General features: G+C 48.2%; 1 protein-coding gene across 2 annotated transcripts in view; it reads right to left on the bottom strand.

Moving 5' to 3' along the window:
* LAMP2 (lysosomal associated membrane protein 2) overlaps window positions 1–19,926 on the bottom strand; it is an 868,131-nt gene that overhangs the window by 62,560 nt on the left and 785,645 nt on the right. The window contains exon 9 of one of the 2 annotated variants that reach the window (XM_069612680.1): window positions 17,360–19,255. The exons of the other annotated variant lie outside the window; for it this stretch is intronic. Coding sequence (XP_069468781.1) covers window positions 19,116–19,255 — 140 coding nt within the window. The 3' untranslated portion in view covers window positions 17,360–19,115. Of the gene's footprint in view, window positions 1–17,359; window positions 19,256–19,926 lie in introns of those variants that run through there. 2 annotated transcript variants of the gene reach the window in all.

Here is a 19,926-nt window from a genome sequence, read left to right as displayed (position 1 = left end):
TAAGCTTGAAGTGTTTGTTGCTAACACCTCTTCTCAACGTTCTCATTTTTGTCTATAGAATGAGTAAATGAGCGTGTCTCTTCACAAAACATTGGAATCAAGCTGCTAGGCTTTTACCATGATTAGTGTGTTTCACGGTAGCATATGAAGAGATGTCTTGATGCTATTTTTCCTTTTTTAATTGGCAATAAGGTAGGGTGCACAGTCTCTCGTTGGTTTTATGAATGATTTGTCTATAGTTGTCCGGTCAGTACTATGGCATAATTCAGGCGATTAAAGCATTTAATAATTGTTAAAGGTATCATCATAGGAATGGAATAAGCACTATGCACTTTACAACACGCACCTCTGGCCATTAACCCTTTGCCTTAAATAAGGGGCACAGGATACACTATGTATAGGGGTCTTGACAACGCAGTCATTCATTTTTGAGTGCGATCTGAAAATTCTTGTTTCTTTTTCCAAACGAGGAGTGCGCTACAGGGTTGACATTTAGCCTTTTAATCTAGAAACAATCGCTATGGCTGCTGTAATAAATATGCATGATGCACTTTAAGCATGCAACATAGACTTTGCAGACCGGTAGGAGTGCAAACTTCCCGCTGAAGTTCTCTATATATACACATATATGTATACACATACACACACATACACATTTGAAATTCAGCACATGCATTCCACCTTAACATTTCACCCCATTGTGCAGCGTATGACCACAATGACAGCCTCATAACATGAGTTCACTAATATCACTGGTTGGATTACATTATGAAATAACTTTGTTACATACCATAAGTGTACATATTTCAAAGTCACAGTACATTGTAGTCTGCCCTTGCTTCTTTAAACATACACTAAACAATTGTAAGTACATGCAACCATGATTACAAAGAATAGCATCCAAGTATTTATGTAGAAAAAGGTAATTTGAATACATTTAAAATGACTAAGACTATTAGCAATACAATTGCTAGGTCTATAATAAAATATCTCTTTCTAAAATTTGTTTTTGTATATAAATTTACTACACGTAACTGTTTTCGCATATTAGCCACACTTTGAATGGATAGATTTGATACCTTCACAATGCCCACAGGCATACTCTTATATGAGACCATTTGTTATCAAATAGTCGTCTATTAAAAATGTGCTCATGTAATGTTACATTAATGGGAATTGTAACTACAAGTGAACACGGAGTATTCTCATAACATGTAAACTGGTTTCTACTTTAATCCATTTACCACTACATCAACCTCTATTATCTTTGAAATACCTGAACTAGATTTAGCTGGATCAGGTACTTTTCCTGCAGTGAAGTATTGACATTGCTTACTAATATATGAAACTAACCATCTATATAAAATATTACATATTTATTTTAAATGCCATTACTACAAATTCATTCTCCACATGTAATCAAATTATACATGTGTATGACTCTTGCTCAATATGTTATTAAGTATTACATTAGAATATGTATCAAAATGAGGCAACAAAATCATTTGCAATTATATAATTAGTAATGTCATACAATCAAATTATTGATTTCCGTGATGTCACCATTATGGCCATACGCTGCACAACAGGTGGCGCAAAGTTACGGTGGACTTGAGTGCTGAATTGCAAGGATTTTGTTGTGTTAAATCTGATCCTTCACTCCTTTAATCAATGTTTTCTCACTGAATGTCAAAGGTTTCTTGCTATGTTTTTGCACATTAAATCTGATCACCTTAATACTTACGTTTATTCACAAAATTTCTAGGGTTTTGCTATATTAGTTTCTTTGGGGACCCACTAGCCATTGGCTTCAGCCACTGGCCACGGCCTTGACCACTGTACATGCTACCCCAATAGGTTTCTATTGGGGCCCACTAGCCATGGCTTCAGCCTTGGCTAGTGGCTCAAAGACCAATTACCCCCTGCCTAGTACATACCTTTACTGTAGGTGTAAAAGTGTTTTTCCCCACTCACAATTCCTGTGGAAGAACAAGTTACTCTTACCTGGTAACGTTCATTCTATGGGATGGTCCGACGACGTATTCCATATCTATGACAGTAATCACCAGAGCTGTGCTGCTTCGGAAAATTTTCGGCGTCTGCGTCCTGTGTGGATGACGTCGATGCGCCATCCTCGATGACCTCTTCCGACGGCCGACATCACCCGATGTGATAAGTAGGACGCCTGTAGCCTCAGTTGTACTTTTTTCCCAGAACGTGTGCCACCAGTCTTCTGCCAGTCTGACACACAAAGCCTTGCGAAAACGAAAGCTGCAATCGCATAAGAAATTCTGTAGCGGGGAAGGGAGGGAGCGATATGGAATGCGTTGTTGGACCATTCCATCGAAAGAATGTTACCAGGTATGAGTGTAACTTGTTCTTCGAGGGGGATTGGGTCCTCCGACGTATTCCATATCTATGACAGACTCCCAAAGCAGTACCAATGCAGGGAGGTGGGAAAAGAATTTAGAAAACAGAAATTTAGCATGCCCAATCAAATTGCAGAGTAAAGGACCGCCTTGCCAAAGGCCAGATCCTGCCCCCGGATGGAATCGAGGGAATAGTGACGTACAAAACTATGTACCGAAGCCCAGGTGGCTGCATCACAGATGTTGCGAATAAGAACACCCCTCTGCAGGGCAATAGAGGCAGCCATACCCCTGGTAGAATGGGTCCGCAAGCCGACCGGGCCAGAGAGGGGGGGGGGGGTCCTTACCCACCAAGCGGTAACACTCGGAGATGGCCAAAATAATCCAGCGAGACAGTCTGTTTCGTCACAGCCTGTCCCAAACGCTTTCCAGCGTAACCAATAAAGAGCTGATCGTCCACTCTGACCCGGGACATGCGTGAAATATAAAAGCTTAACGCTCTCCTAGGATCAAGCCTATGGAGCCTCTCCTCTTTCTTACCAGGATGTGGAGGAGGCTAAAATGCCGGAAGAACAACCTTCTGGCCTAAATGAAATTCCGACACCACCTTCGGAAGAAAAGGACGAACTCTACGGACAACCCTGTCCTTATGAAACACAGTGAAGGGTGGCTTAACAGACAGTGCCTGTAACTCACTCACTCTGCAAGCGGAAGTGACTGCAAATAAAAACAGTTTTCAGAGTGAAAAGTCTCAAAGGGCATGAATTCAAAGGCTCAAACTGAGCACCCATCACAAACTTGAGAACAAGGTTCAAATCCCAACCGGGCACCTGGAAAGGTGACGGAGGGAACACATTAGTGAGCCCTTTCAGAAACTGAGAAATTAAAGGAATTTTAAAATAGGAACACTTCAGACGAAAGCTTAAATATGGACAGCGCCACCAGGTAACCTTTAATGGTACCCACTTGAAGGCCCATGTGGGCCAAAGAAAGCAAAATAGAGAACCATGGGAATTTCACATGCAAAAGGACCACTGGAGCTTGCAAAAGGATCCACATTCTTAACCCTGCACCAGTCGCAGAACTTACTCCAACGGCAACGATACAGGGACTTTGTTGCGGGCCTTCTGGCCGAAAGAAACACCTCCATCACGTCTTCAGGTAGGTCCCAATCCTTATACCTCAACCTTTCAGAAACCAAGCGTGAAGGTTGAGGGACCTGACCTCTGGATGGAGAATCTGACCCCCCCTCCCGTGAGAGCAGATCGTCTCGGTAGGGAAGACGACATGGAGGACAGATGGACAAGTCGAGAAGGTCCGGGTACCACGTCCCCCAGGCCCACGCCGGAGCAATGAGGATCATCCGGGAACCGAACCTCCGTAACCTCTGCAGTACTTGCGGGATGACGGGGCCTGGAGGAAACACGTACAGCAGTGGGAATGACCACGAACGCGTCTCCTAAGGCTCCGTTTGGAGGAAATACCCACGAGCAGAACCTCTCGCACTTCCGGTTGACACTGGAGGCGAAGATATCCACTTGAGGAGTCCCCCCCCCCCCCAAGGGCAAAGATCTCCAGGAGAAGCTCCTGAGCCAACTCCCACTCATAAGAGATTGTACTCTGCCTGCTCAGAGCGACCGCCGTCTCGTTTTCGTCTCCTGCCAGATGAACTGCTGGGATCGAAACTTCCTGCTGGATTGCCCAGAACCAGAGCTGCATCGCCTCCCTGCACAGAGGAAGTGACCCTGCCCCCCCCCCACCTTTTCGTTTAGGTAGTGCATGGCCACCGTGTTGCCCGTCAGGATCAGGACATCTTTCCTCACACAGTCGGCAGAAAAGCCTTCAGGGCTAGCCTGAGGGCCCTCGGCTCCAACAGATTGATATGGAGTATGGACTCCGACGGAGACCAACGACCGCTGACTGTCAACTCGTTGGCATGAGCTCCCCATCCCCTGAGGGATGCGTCCGTCACGATAGTCACCTCCAGCCAGGGCAGCCAAAATGGTGCCCCCCCTCATCAGATTGCCTTTGTTGGCCCACCACAGAAGGTCCTGGGCGACCGAAGACAGCACCTGAACAGGGTCCGACATCCTGCCAGAGGACTGAGACCACTGGAGCTTGAGTGCCCATTGCAAAGATCTCATCCGCAACCTGGCCTCTGGCACCAGAAAAATGCAGGATGCCATGAGGCCGAGCAGTCTCAAGAACTCGAACGCTGGGAGAGTTTGGGCAAGTTGAAACTTGTGCACCATCAGCTGAATGTGATGAGCCCTCACCTGGGGAGGAAAACACTGCCCCAGGGACGTGTTGAGCACTGCTCCGATGTACTGGAGCCTCTGAGTTGGTGTCAAATGGGACTTCAAGTTGAGTGAGTAGCCCAGCTTGTGGAGGGATTGGCAGGTGACTGACAGATGATCCAGGACTTGCTCGGTAGAGCGCTCCCTGATCAACCAATCATCCAGGCAGGGGTAGACGTCAATCCCCCCCTTTCCTGAGGTGCGCTGCCACCACTACCATGAGCTTGGTGAAGACCCTCGGGCGGAGGTCAAGCCGAACGGCAGGACCCGAAACAGAAAGTGCGAGTCGCCAACCGCAAACTTCAGGTACTTCTTGTGCTTTAGATGGATAGGCACATGAAAATAAGCGTCCTTGAGGTCGAGAGACACCAACCAGTCCTGAAGTTGAAGGGCCTGGAGGAGAAAGAGTAACCATCATGAACTTGTCCTTCCTGAGGAGTTTGTTCAAACCGCGCAAGTCCATGATGGGTCCCAATCCCCAGTCTTTCTTGGAAATCAAAAAATAAGGGGAATACCATCCCTTGTTCATCTCCGCTACAGGCACCAGTTCTATGGCGCCATTCTCCAGCAGGGATTGAATTTCCTGCGCAAGGAGCGGATCCAGACTCTTCAAAGAGAGGTTCCCCGGTGGATTGTCTTGAGGCCTCTGCTGGAAAGGAAGACAGTAGCCGTGGGTTATCTCCAGAACCCACACATCTGAAGTAATGGCGCGCCACTCTGCAAGATGCTGCGCCAGCCTTGCCCCAACCGGCGAACCATGGGACATGGCCTCATGACTGAGCTGAAGCCGCTGCGGCGATGCCTGAGGCCAAAGAGGCAACAGCCCGAGCGGCCTTGGCACCTAGAGTATCTTCTGCGGCGATGCCTGAGGCCAAAGAGGCAACAGCCCGAGCGGCCTTGGCACCTAGAGTATCTTGTTTTCCACCTCTGGCACCCCTACGGTGGCCCCTTTGACTGGCAGCTCCCCTCGCTTTACCAAAGGAGGAGTAATAACGAAAGGAACCTCCCCTCCATTGCTGTCCCCTAGGACGAAAAGGCGGAGGTTGTCGAACTGCAGTGCCCAACAACTTTGCTGCAGCTTTGGAGGTCTGCAACCTCTCAAGGCTCTCGTCAGCCTTGCTGCCAAAAAGATGTTCCCCGTCAAAGGGCATGTTGAGGAGCCGGGCCTGCACATCAGGAGCAAACTCAGACTTCCGCAACCACGCAAATCTGCACATCACGGTGCTCGCCGCCATGGACCGGCTGACGCAATCTGCCATGTCCAAACCCAACTGAACGGCCTCACACATGGCATCCTTGCCATCCTGAACCATGGCAAGGAAACCATCCCGTTCATCCCCTTCGGGAATATGTTCAGCCGCCAAAGAAACAGTTCCACAGAGTATGCGTGAAACGAGACAAGGCACAAATTGAGTTGGCCGCCTGAAGCGCCATACCCCCTGTAGAAAACACTTTTCGCCCAGCCGTCAAAACGCTTGTCCCTATCAGAAGGGATGGTAGGGTATGACGCCTGCTTTGCCGGGGCCGTAGCGCCTGCACCACCAAACTCTCCGGAGTAGGGTGCTTGGACAAGTAGCAGGGGTCACTACTGGCTGGGCGGTATTTTCGCGGCAAAGACTTGCTCACTGCCGGGAGACTCTCCGGAGCAGTCCAAGCAGATGCCACCCTTCTTTGCAGAGCCATATGGAATGGCAGTACCAGGTCAGTTGGTGGACCAATGTCGAGGATATCCGTAAGGTCATCCTGAACAAACTCCCCTGGGGGAGCAGACCATCCTAAGTACTCAGAGACCCGTGACATAAGTCGCCGCTACGAAGAATCGGCATGAGTGCCAGGCTCAGGCCTACAAAACTCAACCTCCGGAGAGGTGTCCAGCCCACTAGCATCATGTAGGGACTGCCTCAGGTCCTCAAACTGGCTATGTCCCGAGAGAATCTCGTTGGGCACCGTATCAGGCACCATGCCATCAGAGCCCTCATCCACCTCTGAAATGAATTCCAGATGGCGGTAAGAAGACACAGAACTGGAACCAAGCCATGCTTGACCTTGGCCAGAGCCTTCCTAGGTGGTTCCCCCGAGCTACGGGGTACCCCCGTCGACACAGCCCCGAAAGGCGTCGAGTGAATCGGCGCAGAGAGAATCGGCGTCGACGACAGACGCAGCGTCGACAGCATCGACGGGGTCGACACAGGCCTCGAAGGCGGAGTCCCGAGCGTGTCCCTCGACATCCTGGGCACCGACAGTGTCAACGACTTCCTCGGAGGCGGAGCCTCAAGAGAGTCCGTCGACGACCCCGGCGCCACAGGCATCGACATCTTCCTCGAAGACTTCACAGGTTCACGCGGTCTCGAGCGCGCCGAGGACCTGGACGGGGCATGCTGAGAACGATTCCCCTTGTCCGAGCGGGAAGGCGTGCGAGCGGCGTCTCTCGGCTGATCACGACCTACCCCACTCGGAGGCACGGACGGACCAGTGCCCTGCGATTTGAGAATTGCCAACATTTTCTTCCCGAAGGAAGCCCATTCCTCCGGTGTCGCATGCTTGGTGGGGTAAGCGACCCGCCGACGGGCAGAGTCCTCGGATGAGGACGGGGAAGGCGACCGATGATGGCGCATCCGGGAGTGCCTCGAAGAGGCAGAGGAGTGGCGGGACCGAGACCCACTGGACTTCAGACGACGAGGTGGAGAGTTGCCCCTCGAGTCGTCCGTCGAAAGGCCCCGCAGACCTCGACTTCCGGGGCTTGGACACCTTACCTACCGATAACTTCTTGCGCTCCCGCATGCGAGCGACTGGCAGTCGACAGTCATCCGTGTCATGGGCCTCCCCGAGGCACCAGAGGCAGGCGTTGTGCGAGTCCGTGACCGACATCTTGGACCCACAGTCCCCGCACTTCTTAAAGCCTGGACACGGTGTGGGAGACGAGGAAGACATCTTCCTGAAGAAAACGCACACAAACAGGTTCGAAGAACCGAGATGAACAACAGAAACTCCAAAGAGTCGAGGCGTACCAAGATTCATGAAGCGAACACGGTTGCGGAAAAAACGGAACTGAGTCTACGGGCGTCGTGCGTCCTACTTATCACATTGGGTGACGTCGGCCGTCGGAGGAGGTCCTCGAGGATGGCGCATCGACGCAGGTGCCAAAAATTTTCCGAAGCAGCGCAGCTGTGGTGATTACTGTCAGATATGGAATACTTCGGAGGACCCAATCCGCTCGAATTCCCCCCAATAATGGCAACGAACTACACATACAGCGGTAATGAATCAATGCATGTGGTATCTCCCCCCGTGTCCCTATGATAACGCTTGAACATGAAACTCTTCCAAATCCTCACAAGTACTCACCAAGTATCCCCACTTTCCATGGTCCCCACACAGCCGCTTTTACCCCTCCCTGGCCCTCTCCCATTGCACCCTTCCACTATTTGGTTCTTGCAACGCATTTCCTTTTCAGAGCATGTCATGCGATTGCTGCTGGAATCTCATAAGATTATAGTGGTATACACCGAAAATGTTCCAACTGGCTCCGTACACCACCCCAAACTTTCAAACTTTACATGGTATCCTCTTTTCGTTCCCACCGCTAGCCTGATACAATTGCATTCTTGTTCCTCCTCTAAATAGCTTTGAGCAATTTAGATTTTCGTAATTCCTAGTAAACGCTCATATCAAGAAAAAATAATTTCTGAAAAGCTTTTGCTGCAAAGCATCATGAGAAATATAGAAATTATTTATAGCAGGGTTGTGTGAAATTGACGGGTGCCCCTATCAAATATTTTTAGAAACTATTTAACGGATATACCCCAAACCTATCCCGACAAGCGAGTCATAGCTTTGTGTCCAAATGGTTTACCTGGAACAAACCCGTCCAGTTTTTGCGCTTAGGCTTTCACAAAATGAGACTTCCTATGGGAAAATGAATTGGCGTAGGCTGATGACACTGCCTTCTTACCTTTTTTTAAACTAATCTTTACTAAAACGTCAGTCTGCGGGCACCTGTGACAAACATGGTTTCAAAAATATCAGCCAAATCCGTCCTACAAGTCATAGTTATTAACAATCACATGTTCTATGTCTCATAGGAATTACCTTAACTATAGGGCAGTGACTGCCACATATATACCTATGCACACAGGCGTTTAAAGAGCTCTTCAAATAGGCAACTAAAAGGAAGACTGAACCAGGAAGGTAATTCCAGGCTCACGGGTGAAGCTGTGAAAAGAACGTGCAGAAAACTTGGATTTGGGAATATTTATCTAGAACAGCCAAATCACTCATTCAAGACCACACCAAGACAGGAAACCTGCAGCTAAGCTGTCTAATAGGAAGGTAGACCCTCTAAAAGCATTTTAAGTGGTGCAGCAGCTTTTCAAAAAGGTGTTCATTTGAATTTTTAACTAGTGAAAAAATAAGTTCGCGTGTGATTAAACTTGGGCTGCAGAGTAGTACCATTAAAAAGGGCGCGAGGGGAGGCTGATAAAACATTTCCTCCATCAATACAAGTTTTGTTTAACATAGATTAACAGTATTCAGTGATTGTGCAGTATAACAATTTCAATCAAGAAGGAAACCCAGGGACTTCAAGTGATGCCCACGGGAGAGACCGTAAAAAGTAAATGCATCCAACCCTACATGGCTCAAAGACTGAATCGAGCACAGGATGATGGCCAATGACAACACAAGAAGTGATAAACTGGCATAGGGCGTAACCATGGTCATTGTGAAACCAACATGCAAAATGTTCAACCAGTCCACCTATTGAAGAGTAGCATGAAGGACTCACTGCAGTTTATATTGTGTGGGCGCTGGGTTCTCCAACAGGGACCAGCAGCAGCTATACCACATTTTCATAACCTGCAGAATTCCCTTAAAATGCACAACTATGAAGACACTGCAAGACTACAGTGACTGAACTTTCGCGCAAACTCCACTTAAGCTGTGATCTGAACCCAGATTTGAAGTAATGCAAAACATGTGAACTGTTGCCTAGACATATTGTGTGTTTGTATTGGCGGATAAACCCATATTGGTACAAATATTGTCTTGCAAATAATTGTGCAGGCTTCAGTGAATACCTGCCTACTCTTGTAGATCATACTTCCATTCGGATAGCATATTTTCGGTTGACATTCATTCCTTTGACACTACATAGCCTCTATAAACAGTGCCTTGGCGGCTTGACCAATATAATCTAGGTGAGTGGGGGGCAGTTCGGAGATCAAAGCTTGCTTAGATTGTGGAGGGTACTCCACAGAGGCTGAAGTCTATGAATACATTACCCCTCAAACAACTGATGGGAACGGCAGCACGTTGTGTCTGAGTGGGCGATAATCTTGTCCAGATAAGCAGAAAGAGATGATACTTTAAACTTAACATACTAGGACATGAGCTGCTTTGTTTTTTGGGTGGCTTTCATGCAAATTAAGTACTACTTTAAAGATCAACTGAAGGATTTGCCTTAGACCTACACACAAATGAATGATTTTTACTGCATTAGAAAAAAGGCAGGGGTCTTCCGCAACAGCTGCAAGTTCTATTGGGTTCACCAAGAATGGTGCCAAGATAATGCTTGGAATGGTACATGGGCAATCCTAGACATGCTGGCCTGACAGGCCAGTGAGTGTTTTCTTGATCAACATGGGCAATGTAAACCCTTAGAAATGTATAACTACCAGCATTACAGGACAATAAGACATGTAATTTATAAAGCACAATTTCCCACCGGCACGACACAAACTAAACAGAGGCCGTAGCCAATGGTGTTCAGTGCACATAATATTCACAACAATTGCAGTAATTTATCAATATCTGCATGCCTTTTGGGCACATTACTGCAGAAGATTACCTGTATTCGTAAGCTTTTAGACCTTTTGCTTGTCTTATAATAAAACGAAACCGGTCTAACAAGGACTATCCTGGTGTTCACTGCGTAGATTTAGCTGTGAACAAAGTCTACTGAAAACATTTTTGGAAAAACTATAATCCAAAACTGGGAACCAAGTGTAGTCTATGGGTGTAGGTTATTCATATATTGTAGATTAGGGGCTTAACATGAATCCAGAACGTGCCCCCAATGGCACCTCAAAACAAGCAACTTCACAAATTAGCCACGCTGGAGATTTTATCGGAATGGACAGGCACCACTTTGCTAATGAGAGTAGGAACAAGTTACTTACCTGTAACTGTTCTCCAACATGGGTCTGGCATGAATTCACATGCTCATGAATAGTCCACGTCGTCAGGCTGGGAATCCTCGGTAAAGAAAAAAATCAGTTTCACTTCTGGCCTCTGGGTCATACTGCCCCCAGCCAATGATTGCCCTGTACCTAAGCACCTCCTCTGGCAGCCATCTTCAGGTTTGGTAGCACGTAAAGTGGTAGTAGGACCAAGAGAAGAGCGGCAGAGGAGTAGGCAGGAAGGTTTTCAGGTGAATCCATGCCAGACCCATGCTGGAGAACAAGAGTTACAGGTAAGTAACGTGTATCTTCTCCAGCATGGGGTCTGGCATGGATTCACATGCTCATGAATAATTACATAGCAGTACACATGCACAACCACGGGAGGTGGCTAGGGTCAACATTAAGCATTTCAACATTTCAACATTAAGCAGCTCTTACCTCTTCACCAGGCTCACCTTAAAGCAAACAGGTTGCACAGCACTGCTTGGCCGACTCTGGACTCCTCCCTGGAATCCCGGTCGACGTAGTAGAATTTTGTGAAGGTGTGCGTCGACCTCCACGTAGCAGCCCTGCAGATGTCCAGCAGGGGCACACCAGACAGCAATGCCGTAGTTGCACCAATCGCTCTGGTCGAATGGGCTCTCGGACGGCCAGGCAAAGGTCGGTTCACCAACCGGTGACAATGGGTGATGCAGCCGGAGAGCCACCTGGAAAAGGAAGCCTTGGAGAGGGCCTTCCCTTGGTTCACATGGCCAAAGTTCACAAACAGCTGTGACGTCTTCCAAAAACACTTTGTGCTGTCCACGTAGAACTTCAGCGCTCTAGCCACATCCAGCGAGTGTAAAGTCCCCTCAGCCGGCAACGGGAAGAAAAACAGGCAACACCAAGGGCTCGTTGAGATGGAAGTCCGACGGCACCTTGGGCATGAAGTAGGGGTGAGTCTGCAGCACCACCCTAGTCTCGTGGAATGTAAGGTGGTTTACAAGAGAGGGCCTGAATATCTCCCACTCGCCCTGCGTAGGTGATGGCCACAAGAAACGCTGTTTTCCACAATAAAAATGTAAGCAGTGCCGAATGCATAGGCTCGAACTGGGGACCCATGAGCCTAGTCAGCACCACATTGAGCTCCTACGCAGGGATGGAGCCTTCACCGGCAGGAATGAATGGAAAAGTCCATTTACGAATGCCTTGACCAGGCGGTGTGACCATCACGACAACCAGCCCGGAGTTCTAGTGTAGCAGGAGACGGCCGCCAAATGAACTTTGATGGAAGCATGAGCCAACCCTGCTTTGGCCAACAGTAATACGGCAGCACCTGCAGAGCCGTAATCCGTTGAGGTTCTGTGCACGGCACCAGACGGCGAACCTCTTCCACTTATGTCTGTAGCATTTCAGCGTAGCCTTGGCCTTGGCAAGCACTTCCTTCGGAAAATCATATCCACAAAACTCTAGCGCTGCGGAAACCAGGACTGCAAGTTCAGCGACCCTGGGTCGTGGTGCAGAATCGCGCCTCCTTCCCTGATGAGAAGATCTGCGTCCGCCAGAAGCTGGACTGGATGGGACACCGACATGTCCAGAAGGTCCTGGGATAATATCTGCCTTGGCCACGCCGGTGCGACAAGGATTATCCTGCACCGGGACCGTCTAAGTTGATCGTTGCAGAAGCAACGGCAATGGGGGGGTGGGGGTGGTGGTGGTTCGAAAAGGCCGTCCCAGGGGAAAGAATGCATCCCCCATGCTCCGGGCTGGGGCAACCTGATGGCGAACCTCCGGCACTTGCCGTTCGTCGCCGCAGCAAACAGATCTGGGGATTGCCCCATCGTTGGAATAGAAGATCCACTTTTCCCTGCCGAAGCTCCTACTTGTGGGCACGAGTGCAGTTCCCTGCTGAGAGTCGGCCGCAGTGTTCTTCACTCCTGCCAGATGAAATGGGACAAGGAACATCTCCTGGGTGATGGCCCATCACCATAGGCCCTGCACCTCATTGCAGAGCGCCGGGGATCTGGTGCCCCCCCCCCTGCTTCCGGATGTAAAACATTGTGGTGGTGTTGTCTGAAGATCCGCACCACCTTGCCCTCGAGAGACAGAAGGAAAGACTTGAGGGCCCAAAACACGGCCCGTAGCTCCAGAACGTTGATGTGCAGCGACTTCTCCTCTGGTAGCCACAGGCCTCTTGAGTGGAGACAACCGGTGTGCGCACACCATCCCTCCAGGGATGCGTCAGTCGTGACCATCTCCTGATTTGGGGGGGGTGTGGTCTGGAAATCTGCACCCGACATAAGCAGACACCCATCACCGAAACGCTCGACGGAAACTCTCGTCGAGGGGGATCTTGTCCTCGCAGCTTCCAGATACCTGGATCCAATGGGAGTTGAACTACTGCAGCGGTCGCATCCGCAAACATGCACAGGCGCACAAGGTAAATTCACAACATCATGCCAATGACGGACTTGGTGGACCTCACCCTTGCCATCTTCAGGTTCAACTGTTGTACCGTGCCCAGGATGGCCGCTACTCTCTCCTCCGACAGACAGGGACCCCAGGCATGACACCGTGTTGAGCCTGGACCCCAGAAACAGTGCATCCTGCAATGGCAAGTTTATCGAGAACCCCAGTTCCGTGAGTAGCCGGATGTTGCTCGACAGACGGTCCCTCTAGACTTCGCTTGGATGAGCCAATCGTCCAGGTAGGGGTAGACGTGAATCCCCTACAGGCGCAACCGCGCCATCACTGGCGACAGACACTTGGTGAAAACCCTTGGTGCCGACTTCAATCCGAAGGGAAGGGCCTTGAATTGGTAATGCGGCCCTTGGACCACAAAGTGCAGAAACTTGGTGTCCCTTGTGAATGAGGATGCGGAAATGGGCATCCTCCAGGTCCAGAGACAATAGGAAATCCTTCTTCCAGTTGTACCAGCACGTGCTGAAGGGTGACCATCTGAAACTTCTGGGACCTGATGTACTTGTTGAGGCGGCGGAGGTCTAGTATGGGTCTCCAACCACCAGTCTTTCTGATGAGGAAGTACCGGGAGTACACTCCCGAGCCCCAGAGCCTTTTTGGGACGAATTCTATCGTGCCCTTCTTCAGCACGGCATGTACCTCCAGAAGTTGAGCGACGTGGTTTTCCTTCCTGGCCACCGGTGGAATGCAGAGGCACTTCCGTTGAGGTTCCAGGGTGTGCACGATGGCCAAGGCATTGGCCGCCTTGATCATCGTCGCAGCCGACGATATGACCCGTCGCCCCATGGCATCCAGCTTCTTTCCCTCGCTGTCTGGGGGGGGAGGGGGGGCACCTTGAAGCCGAAGATCTGGAGGACTGTTTTGCCGCCGAAACCACCAGGGACGGTTGGGATCTGAGACACTTGGATGCAGAGACCGGCACCCTGTACTTGTTGTACCGGTCCCTCTTCGCTGGTTCCCGAGGACGTGTTCTTCATGAGGGATAGCCCCTCGTCCCAAATGTCGTCCAATAGAGGGATGCATGGTCTTCCTCTTGGCCTCCCGGCGCTGGTCCAGGAAGCCTTCCTTCTCCTCGGGGGCTAGTTGAAACATCTCCGAGGCCCTAGCAATCATGGCGTGGAAAGAGCCAATGTCGTCGGGTGGCGAGGCCCTGGCAACGGGGGGGGGGGACACTCGGTCATCCATACCGGTCGTTGCCGTATCCGGTTTCGTATCGTCCCTCACAGGAGGGGGGTGTGGCAAAGGATGGCAAGGAGGTGTAGGATGGACTCTCCTCTTAACAGGGGGTCCCCCGGCGGACCAGGTGCCGCAGGATCTCCCGCAGGCGACAGGGGCATCCTTGTCCGTATCTCTGAGCACAAGGTGAGCAGTGCCTGTAGGATGTCCGCCGACACGTCTGCTGGCGGTGGTGGAGGTTGTTGTGGTGGCTGCAAAGGGAGCGGTGGCAGTGGCTTGATGTCCTCTGGCTCCTCGTTTTCCTTGCCGCTCTCCACATCCGTTTCGCCGGGGTCCTTCCCATAGGACCTAGCCTCGACAAACTTCTTATCCAGTATGGCCTTCAGACCAGAAAGGTCCTCGGAGATGTGCGAGCCCTGCAGGACTACCACTCCCCTCCCCCCCCCCATTCTGCTCGACCAGCAGGTACGGTCTAGGGGAGATGATCGGCATAGTCTTCACCGGTGTCTTCTCAACGGGTTGAAAAGACAATTCCCTCTGAGCAGGCAGGGACACTCGTTTTAGGGGACACGTCCTGCGAGTCCGCATCCACGCCCTTCGCTAGGGACGCCACCACTCCTTCCAGGGAGGACTTCGCCTGGTGAACATGGGCCTTCACAACCTTGGGCGAGATGGAGGCCCTTGCCGTGGGAGGGAGGGGCAGGGTCAGCACCCGGCTCCCCCTTGGCTTCCTCAGTCAGTCGGCTGGGACTTCGAGAGTTTTACCCGGGTGGTCCGACTTTCTCTTCGCTGACCCGGAGCGTTGGCTTGTGGTCGAGGGTGCCCAGAGATGCCGGTCCGGACCTGGCCGCCGAGGAGCCCGTCCCCAACGGCACTCCCGGGGCCTGCAGGCTCACAGTGCTTTGCCTGATGTTGGGCCCCTGTCGTCAAAGCGCCCTCAAAGGTCTTAGAAGACCGCTCAGATTTCCTCTTGCTGGGTGAGGCTTTCTGCCCGGGGATCTTAGTCTGGAGCTACTCGGAGAGCCGCTTGCAATGGTCCTTAATGGTGCGCGGCACCATATCCTTGCAGAACGCACAGGTCTCCTCCATGTGCGTTTGGTCAGAATGTAGGCAGTAAAGGCACAGGGAGTGCCCATCGTCCAGGAAAAGGTTCCATAGTCTACATCCAGGGCAGATCCTGAACAGAGGCGTTCAGTCTCCTTTATCTTCAGCCATGTCCACGCGGAGTAGGCCTCAAAGAATCTTCCGGAATCCTCCAAGAAGGGAACTCTATGATAAATCGCCCTTCTTAAGGGGCGTAGACGGTTCCAAAAAACGGGTCCCCTTTAGTCGGATGGATCGATGGAGCTTGAGGCTTGATTGACCGAAAACAGAGCAAAACTAAGAAAAAGCACAAAACTCAGTAAAAAGCCTGAGAGCCAATCACAAGGGCTCTCACCACTAACATGCAGTAAAAATCAGAAGATGGCTGCCAGAGGAGGGGATTAGGTAGAGGGCAGTCATTGGCTGGAGGCAGTATGATCCAGAGACCAGTGATTGGTTGTTAAGAGAAAGTCCGTTCAGAAGTGAAACAAACAGATTTTTTCTTTACTGAGGATTCCCAGTCTGACGGGGAATATTCATGAGCATGTGAATCCATGCCAGACCCCATGCTGGAGAAAGTGGTATTCTGTGCATGGATGGTTGTTGCAATGGTAAAGTACAATTACAACCAACAAGACCATTGCCTTAGATTAGTCTTACACACGTGATAAATATGAAGCCAACCACCAGGAGAGGTAAGCAACGCATTCAAAGTCTTTGGGGTTCATCCTTACTTGAAACAAAGGTGGAATCTGTAGTGAGGGTAGTTTTTTTTTATATCAATAAAGATCCTGACACGTGTGCAGACTAGAGGCAGCCATGAGGGCATGAACATTTGAAAGGTATAAATGGTACACATCTGTCCTTTAAGTTTATGTTCCCATCAAGCAAATGTTCAATGCTAGTACCCAGCCCTTTAAACGCTCATTAACTACTAAATGCACTGGAGTTGCCAAACAGTCGGCTAGCCTTTGGAAGGTCATTTATGGAAATGTTCCATAACATTAGCTTTGTCAGAAACATAAAAATCTGGGAAGAGGTACTTTTTGCTGAAGAATGGAGACTGAACAGTTTCGGGTAAAGGCTATGCTGTCTGGAGTAAATGGTCCAAGGTTTGACTACCAAGGAACTCTGTCTCAATCTTCAAGAGTCCAAGCATCAACCCTAGATATTTTGGGAGTATGCCCTGGAATGCAACACTGGTTTTAAAAACCACTCAATCCAGAAAAAGAGGCAATTAATTGCTGGCTCCATCAAGGGTGTCCATAGGCTAACTGACATGTGTGAGGAGCACAGTCAACAGCAGTAACAGTTCATAGCCTTACCAAGTGTATTTGGGTGGATTCAGTTCCTTTCACATGCAGGACATAAACCGGATTGCACACCAGGAAGATGCTGGACGCGTAACCGTGAAATCATGCTGTTGTGGGGGCGAGAAGCAGTGGTCCACATATGCAACATCAGGTTTGAAGGGGATTGTAGGGATTGAAGTGTAATGATGTATGCATAGTACCAGAAACGGGCATGCAATTAGGAGGGTCAACAAGAAATTACAAGCAGACCGACAAATGTAGACTTTTTTTAAAAAAAAGAAACATAGCGCTACATAAAAAAAAGACAAATGTTGCAATTTTAACCACACAACAGACTTAGAACAACAAGTCCAATTATATGGAATGAGCAGCTGCAAGAAGCTTACATAAGAAACGCCTGTACTTGTGTGAGGTGATGGAAGCAGGCAACAAAAAAAAAAAAAGAAAAAAAAAAGACTTCAATAAAGAGGTCAGTCTCACCATTAGGAAATATAGTCTTTATTTTGTGTTAACCTCAATATCAACAAAATGTGCTTGAGAATCACATCTTTGGAAACCAAACAAACAAGCGAATAAACGGGTCTAGATTTGTTTACGTTGAAATGGAATGGTTACTCTGCCAGATCATTGCAAATGAAAGCCTTCATAACTGGTCACTAGAAATAGGCTTGTAGGGAATACCTCATCGTGGTGCAATTAGGACCCGGGATTAATACAGATATATTCTTTCTATAAAAAGGGCATGTCTTCCAAGTATGGTTGTGGCAATGAGGGCCTATTAAAACTGCTCCAAATTATTTTTGTATTCAGGTAAATGAGTACTTCCTCCACATATCCTATTTAGCAAAATTAAAGGTTGCCATAATTGTAATTTGGATGCCTCAAGTTCAATATTACTGGCAAATGTAAACACTTCATTTCAGGTGCAACAATTTACTAACACAGACGGACCACACAATCAGAAAAAAAATGCCAGGAATTAATCATACAATTGAGAGTAATAGAGTTAATCACCAATTAAAATCTTCAATCATATCTGTGCAATGCCTTTTGAGCCTGAACTTTAAGCTCATAGGGTAAAATAAGCCTTTATTGAATTTAAGAGCTTTAAACAGTGTGCCGCTTACAACCTAGCTTTTACACAAGCTTAACAAACCTCCTTAACCGCCCCCAACTGCTTGGTTTTAACTTATGGAAGTACGGATTGTTGCCTATAGCCATAGAAATGTCCATCTCTACATTTGCAAAGGTGCTGGAAAAACAATACCCATGGCTCTCAAATCAGTACAACGTAGATGGTTTGTGTGTAGATTCTCATTTCTATGCCATGCCATTAAAGCTTATTCCTGGTGCATGATCTACAGTGGGGCTTTACATTTGTGTTAATATGTAAATAATCTAAATGTTTCAAAATTGGTTTGTCCATTACTTTTTTAAATTACACAGGTAAAGAGTATTACAAGAACACAAATTAAATTACCTATAATTTCACACTAAACAGACTACAATGTTCAATACGGTAACAAAATGCCAATGACTCACAGCAGTGCCTTGTACTACACATGAGAAAGGCAAAGTTAACAAAGGAGCACAAGTAAAGGTCCTATGCAAGTTAAGTGCACTTGGTTTATTTTAAACTTGCAATATGCAAGTAATCCCTTATTTAACAACGAAGCATCAAAGCAAAATCACAGCCAATGTTGGTTCCTTTGTACCAAAAGACTATGCCAGTTTTGTGCAGATGTCCCAAAGGAGTCAAATATATTGCTGTTTGCTTATTTAGGAGGCTTTTTCATCACAACCCAATAGCTCATCAGTTTCCTTAGTGAATGGACTGACTACAGTTAGCAGCTTAGGATATATGTTGATAATGCAATTTGTGCAGGACATCGGTTAACTCTGGCAATTGTCTTTGGGTCCATTGTTGGAGCAAAATGATCATGCAATTTGGACAGTATTTAGGGAACAAAGAAGCAAGTTAGATGCAAGGAGGCTCAAGAAACACCTAAATATTTCTTGGATTTTAGAAAAGTGGTATTAAATGCTTCTCAAAAGTAAAGACAGGTACTACATTGTAGTTTATGTGCCTTTATCCTGTAGCATATATGTTAACCCCAACATTCTGCTGCCCAAGAAAGTAAAGTCCCAAACAGACTGGGCCATGCTTGCAGCAGATGTCAAAGCCTTACTTTCAAATTTCTGAACTTGCTTCTTTGAGAAGTGGAGTGAAGACTAGAATCACAGAGTTTGATATCCAACATAGCTTTTTCTTCTACCAATTATGTATGCAATCACAATAATGATAATCAAGCCAGCAAGAGCAGCGCCAACTATAATTGGGATTAGAATGCCGTCATCATCCAGTGAACACTCGTAGGCTGTAGATGGAAAAAAAGGATGCAACAGTAAATAGTTTAAAATCACACAAAAGGCAATATATGCTGAATATACATCTTTTAATGTGTTGGGCTTGACATACAAAACAGTCACTTAATGGCTTATTTGTAAAACAAAGATAGCCCTTCCCAAATAGCATAAAAGACCAACATGAAGAGTACTAGGCACAAGTACTGTATTTGTCAGTCGTTAATCTTTTGGAGGTATAAAACATACACAAGTGATGACATCTACCGCAAGGATCACTACAGCCTAGTAGTAGTAATACATTTCTTAAATAGCGCTACACACCCATAGGTCTCAGAGCGCTGAAATAACAGAAGACATTAAAAGAATTGAAGTGGGTTTTTCGGGTTTCAACCTATTTAAGCCCAGCTACCTATTTCTTTGTATTCCAGTTGGGTGGTGTCACATGTGTGAGAAACATGGAGGTCATGCGGACCCTACCTCCAAACAGCACATTGTAGTTGGGTACTTAGCAGAATACTATGTTATTTAGCAGAATACTCCAATCGTAAGCGAGCAGTTCATAAGGAAACATGCCGCGCAAACTTTCCATTGGTAATACGGCAGCCCATTACAAACAGTTGCTGGAAGTCCGTTTCAGGTCTCGCACACTATGTTGCGTACATTAAATCTATATGACCACAGA

This window comes from Ambystoma mexicanum, chromosome 5p, assembly GCF_040938575.1.
Source record: "Ambystoma mexicanum isolate Mex_15411 chromosome 5p, UKY_AmexF1_1, whole genome shotgun sequence".
Lineage (NCBI taxonomy): Eukaryota > Metazoa > Chordata > Amphibia > Caudata > Ambystomatidae > Ambystoma > Ambystoma mexicanum.
This window is presented reverse-complemented; position numbering and strand designations above follow the sequence as displayed.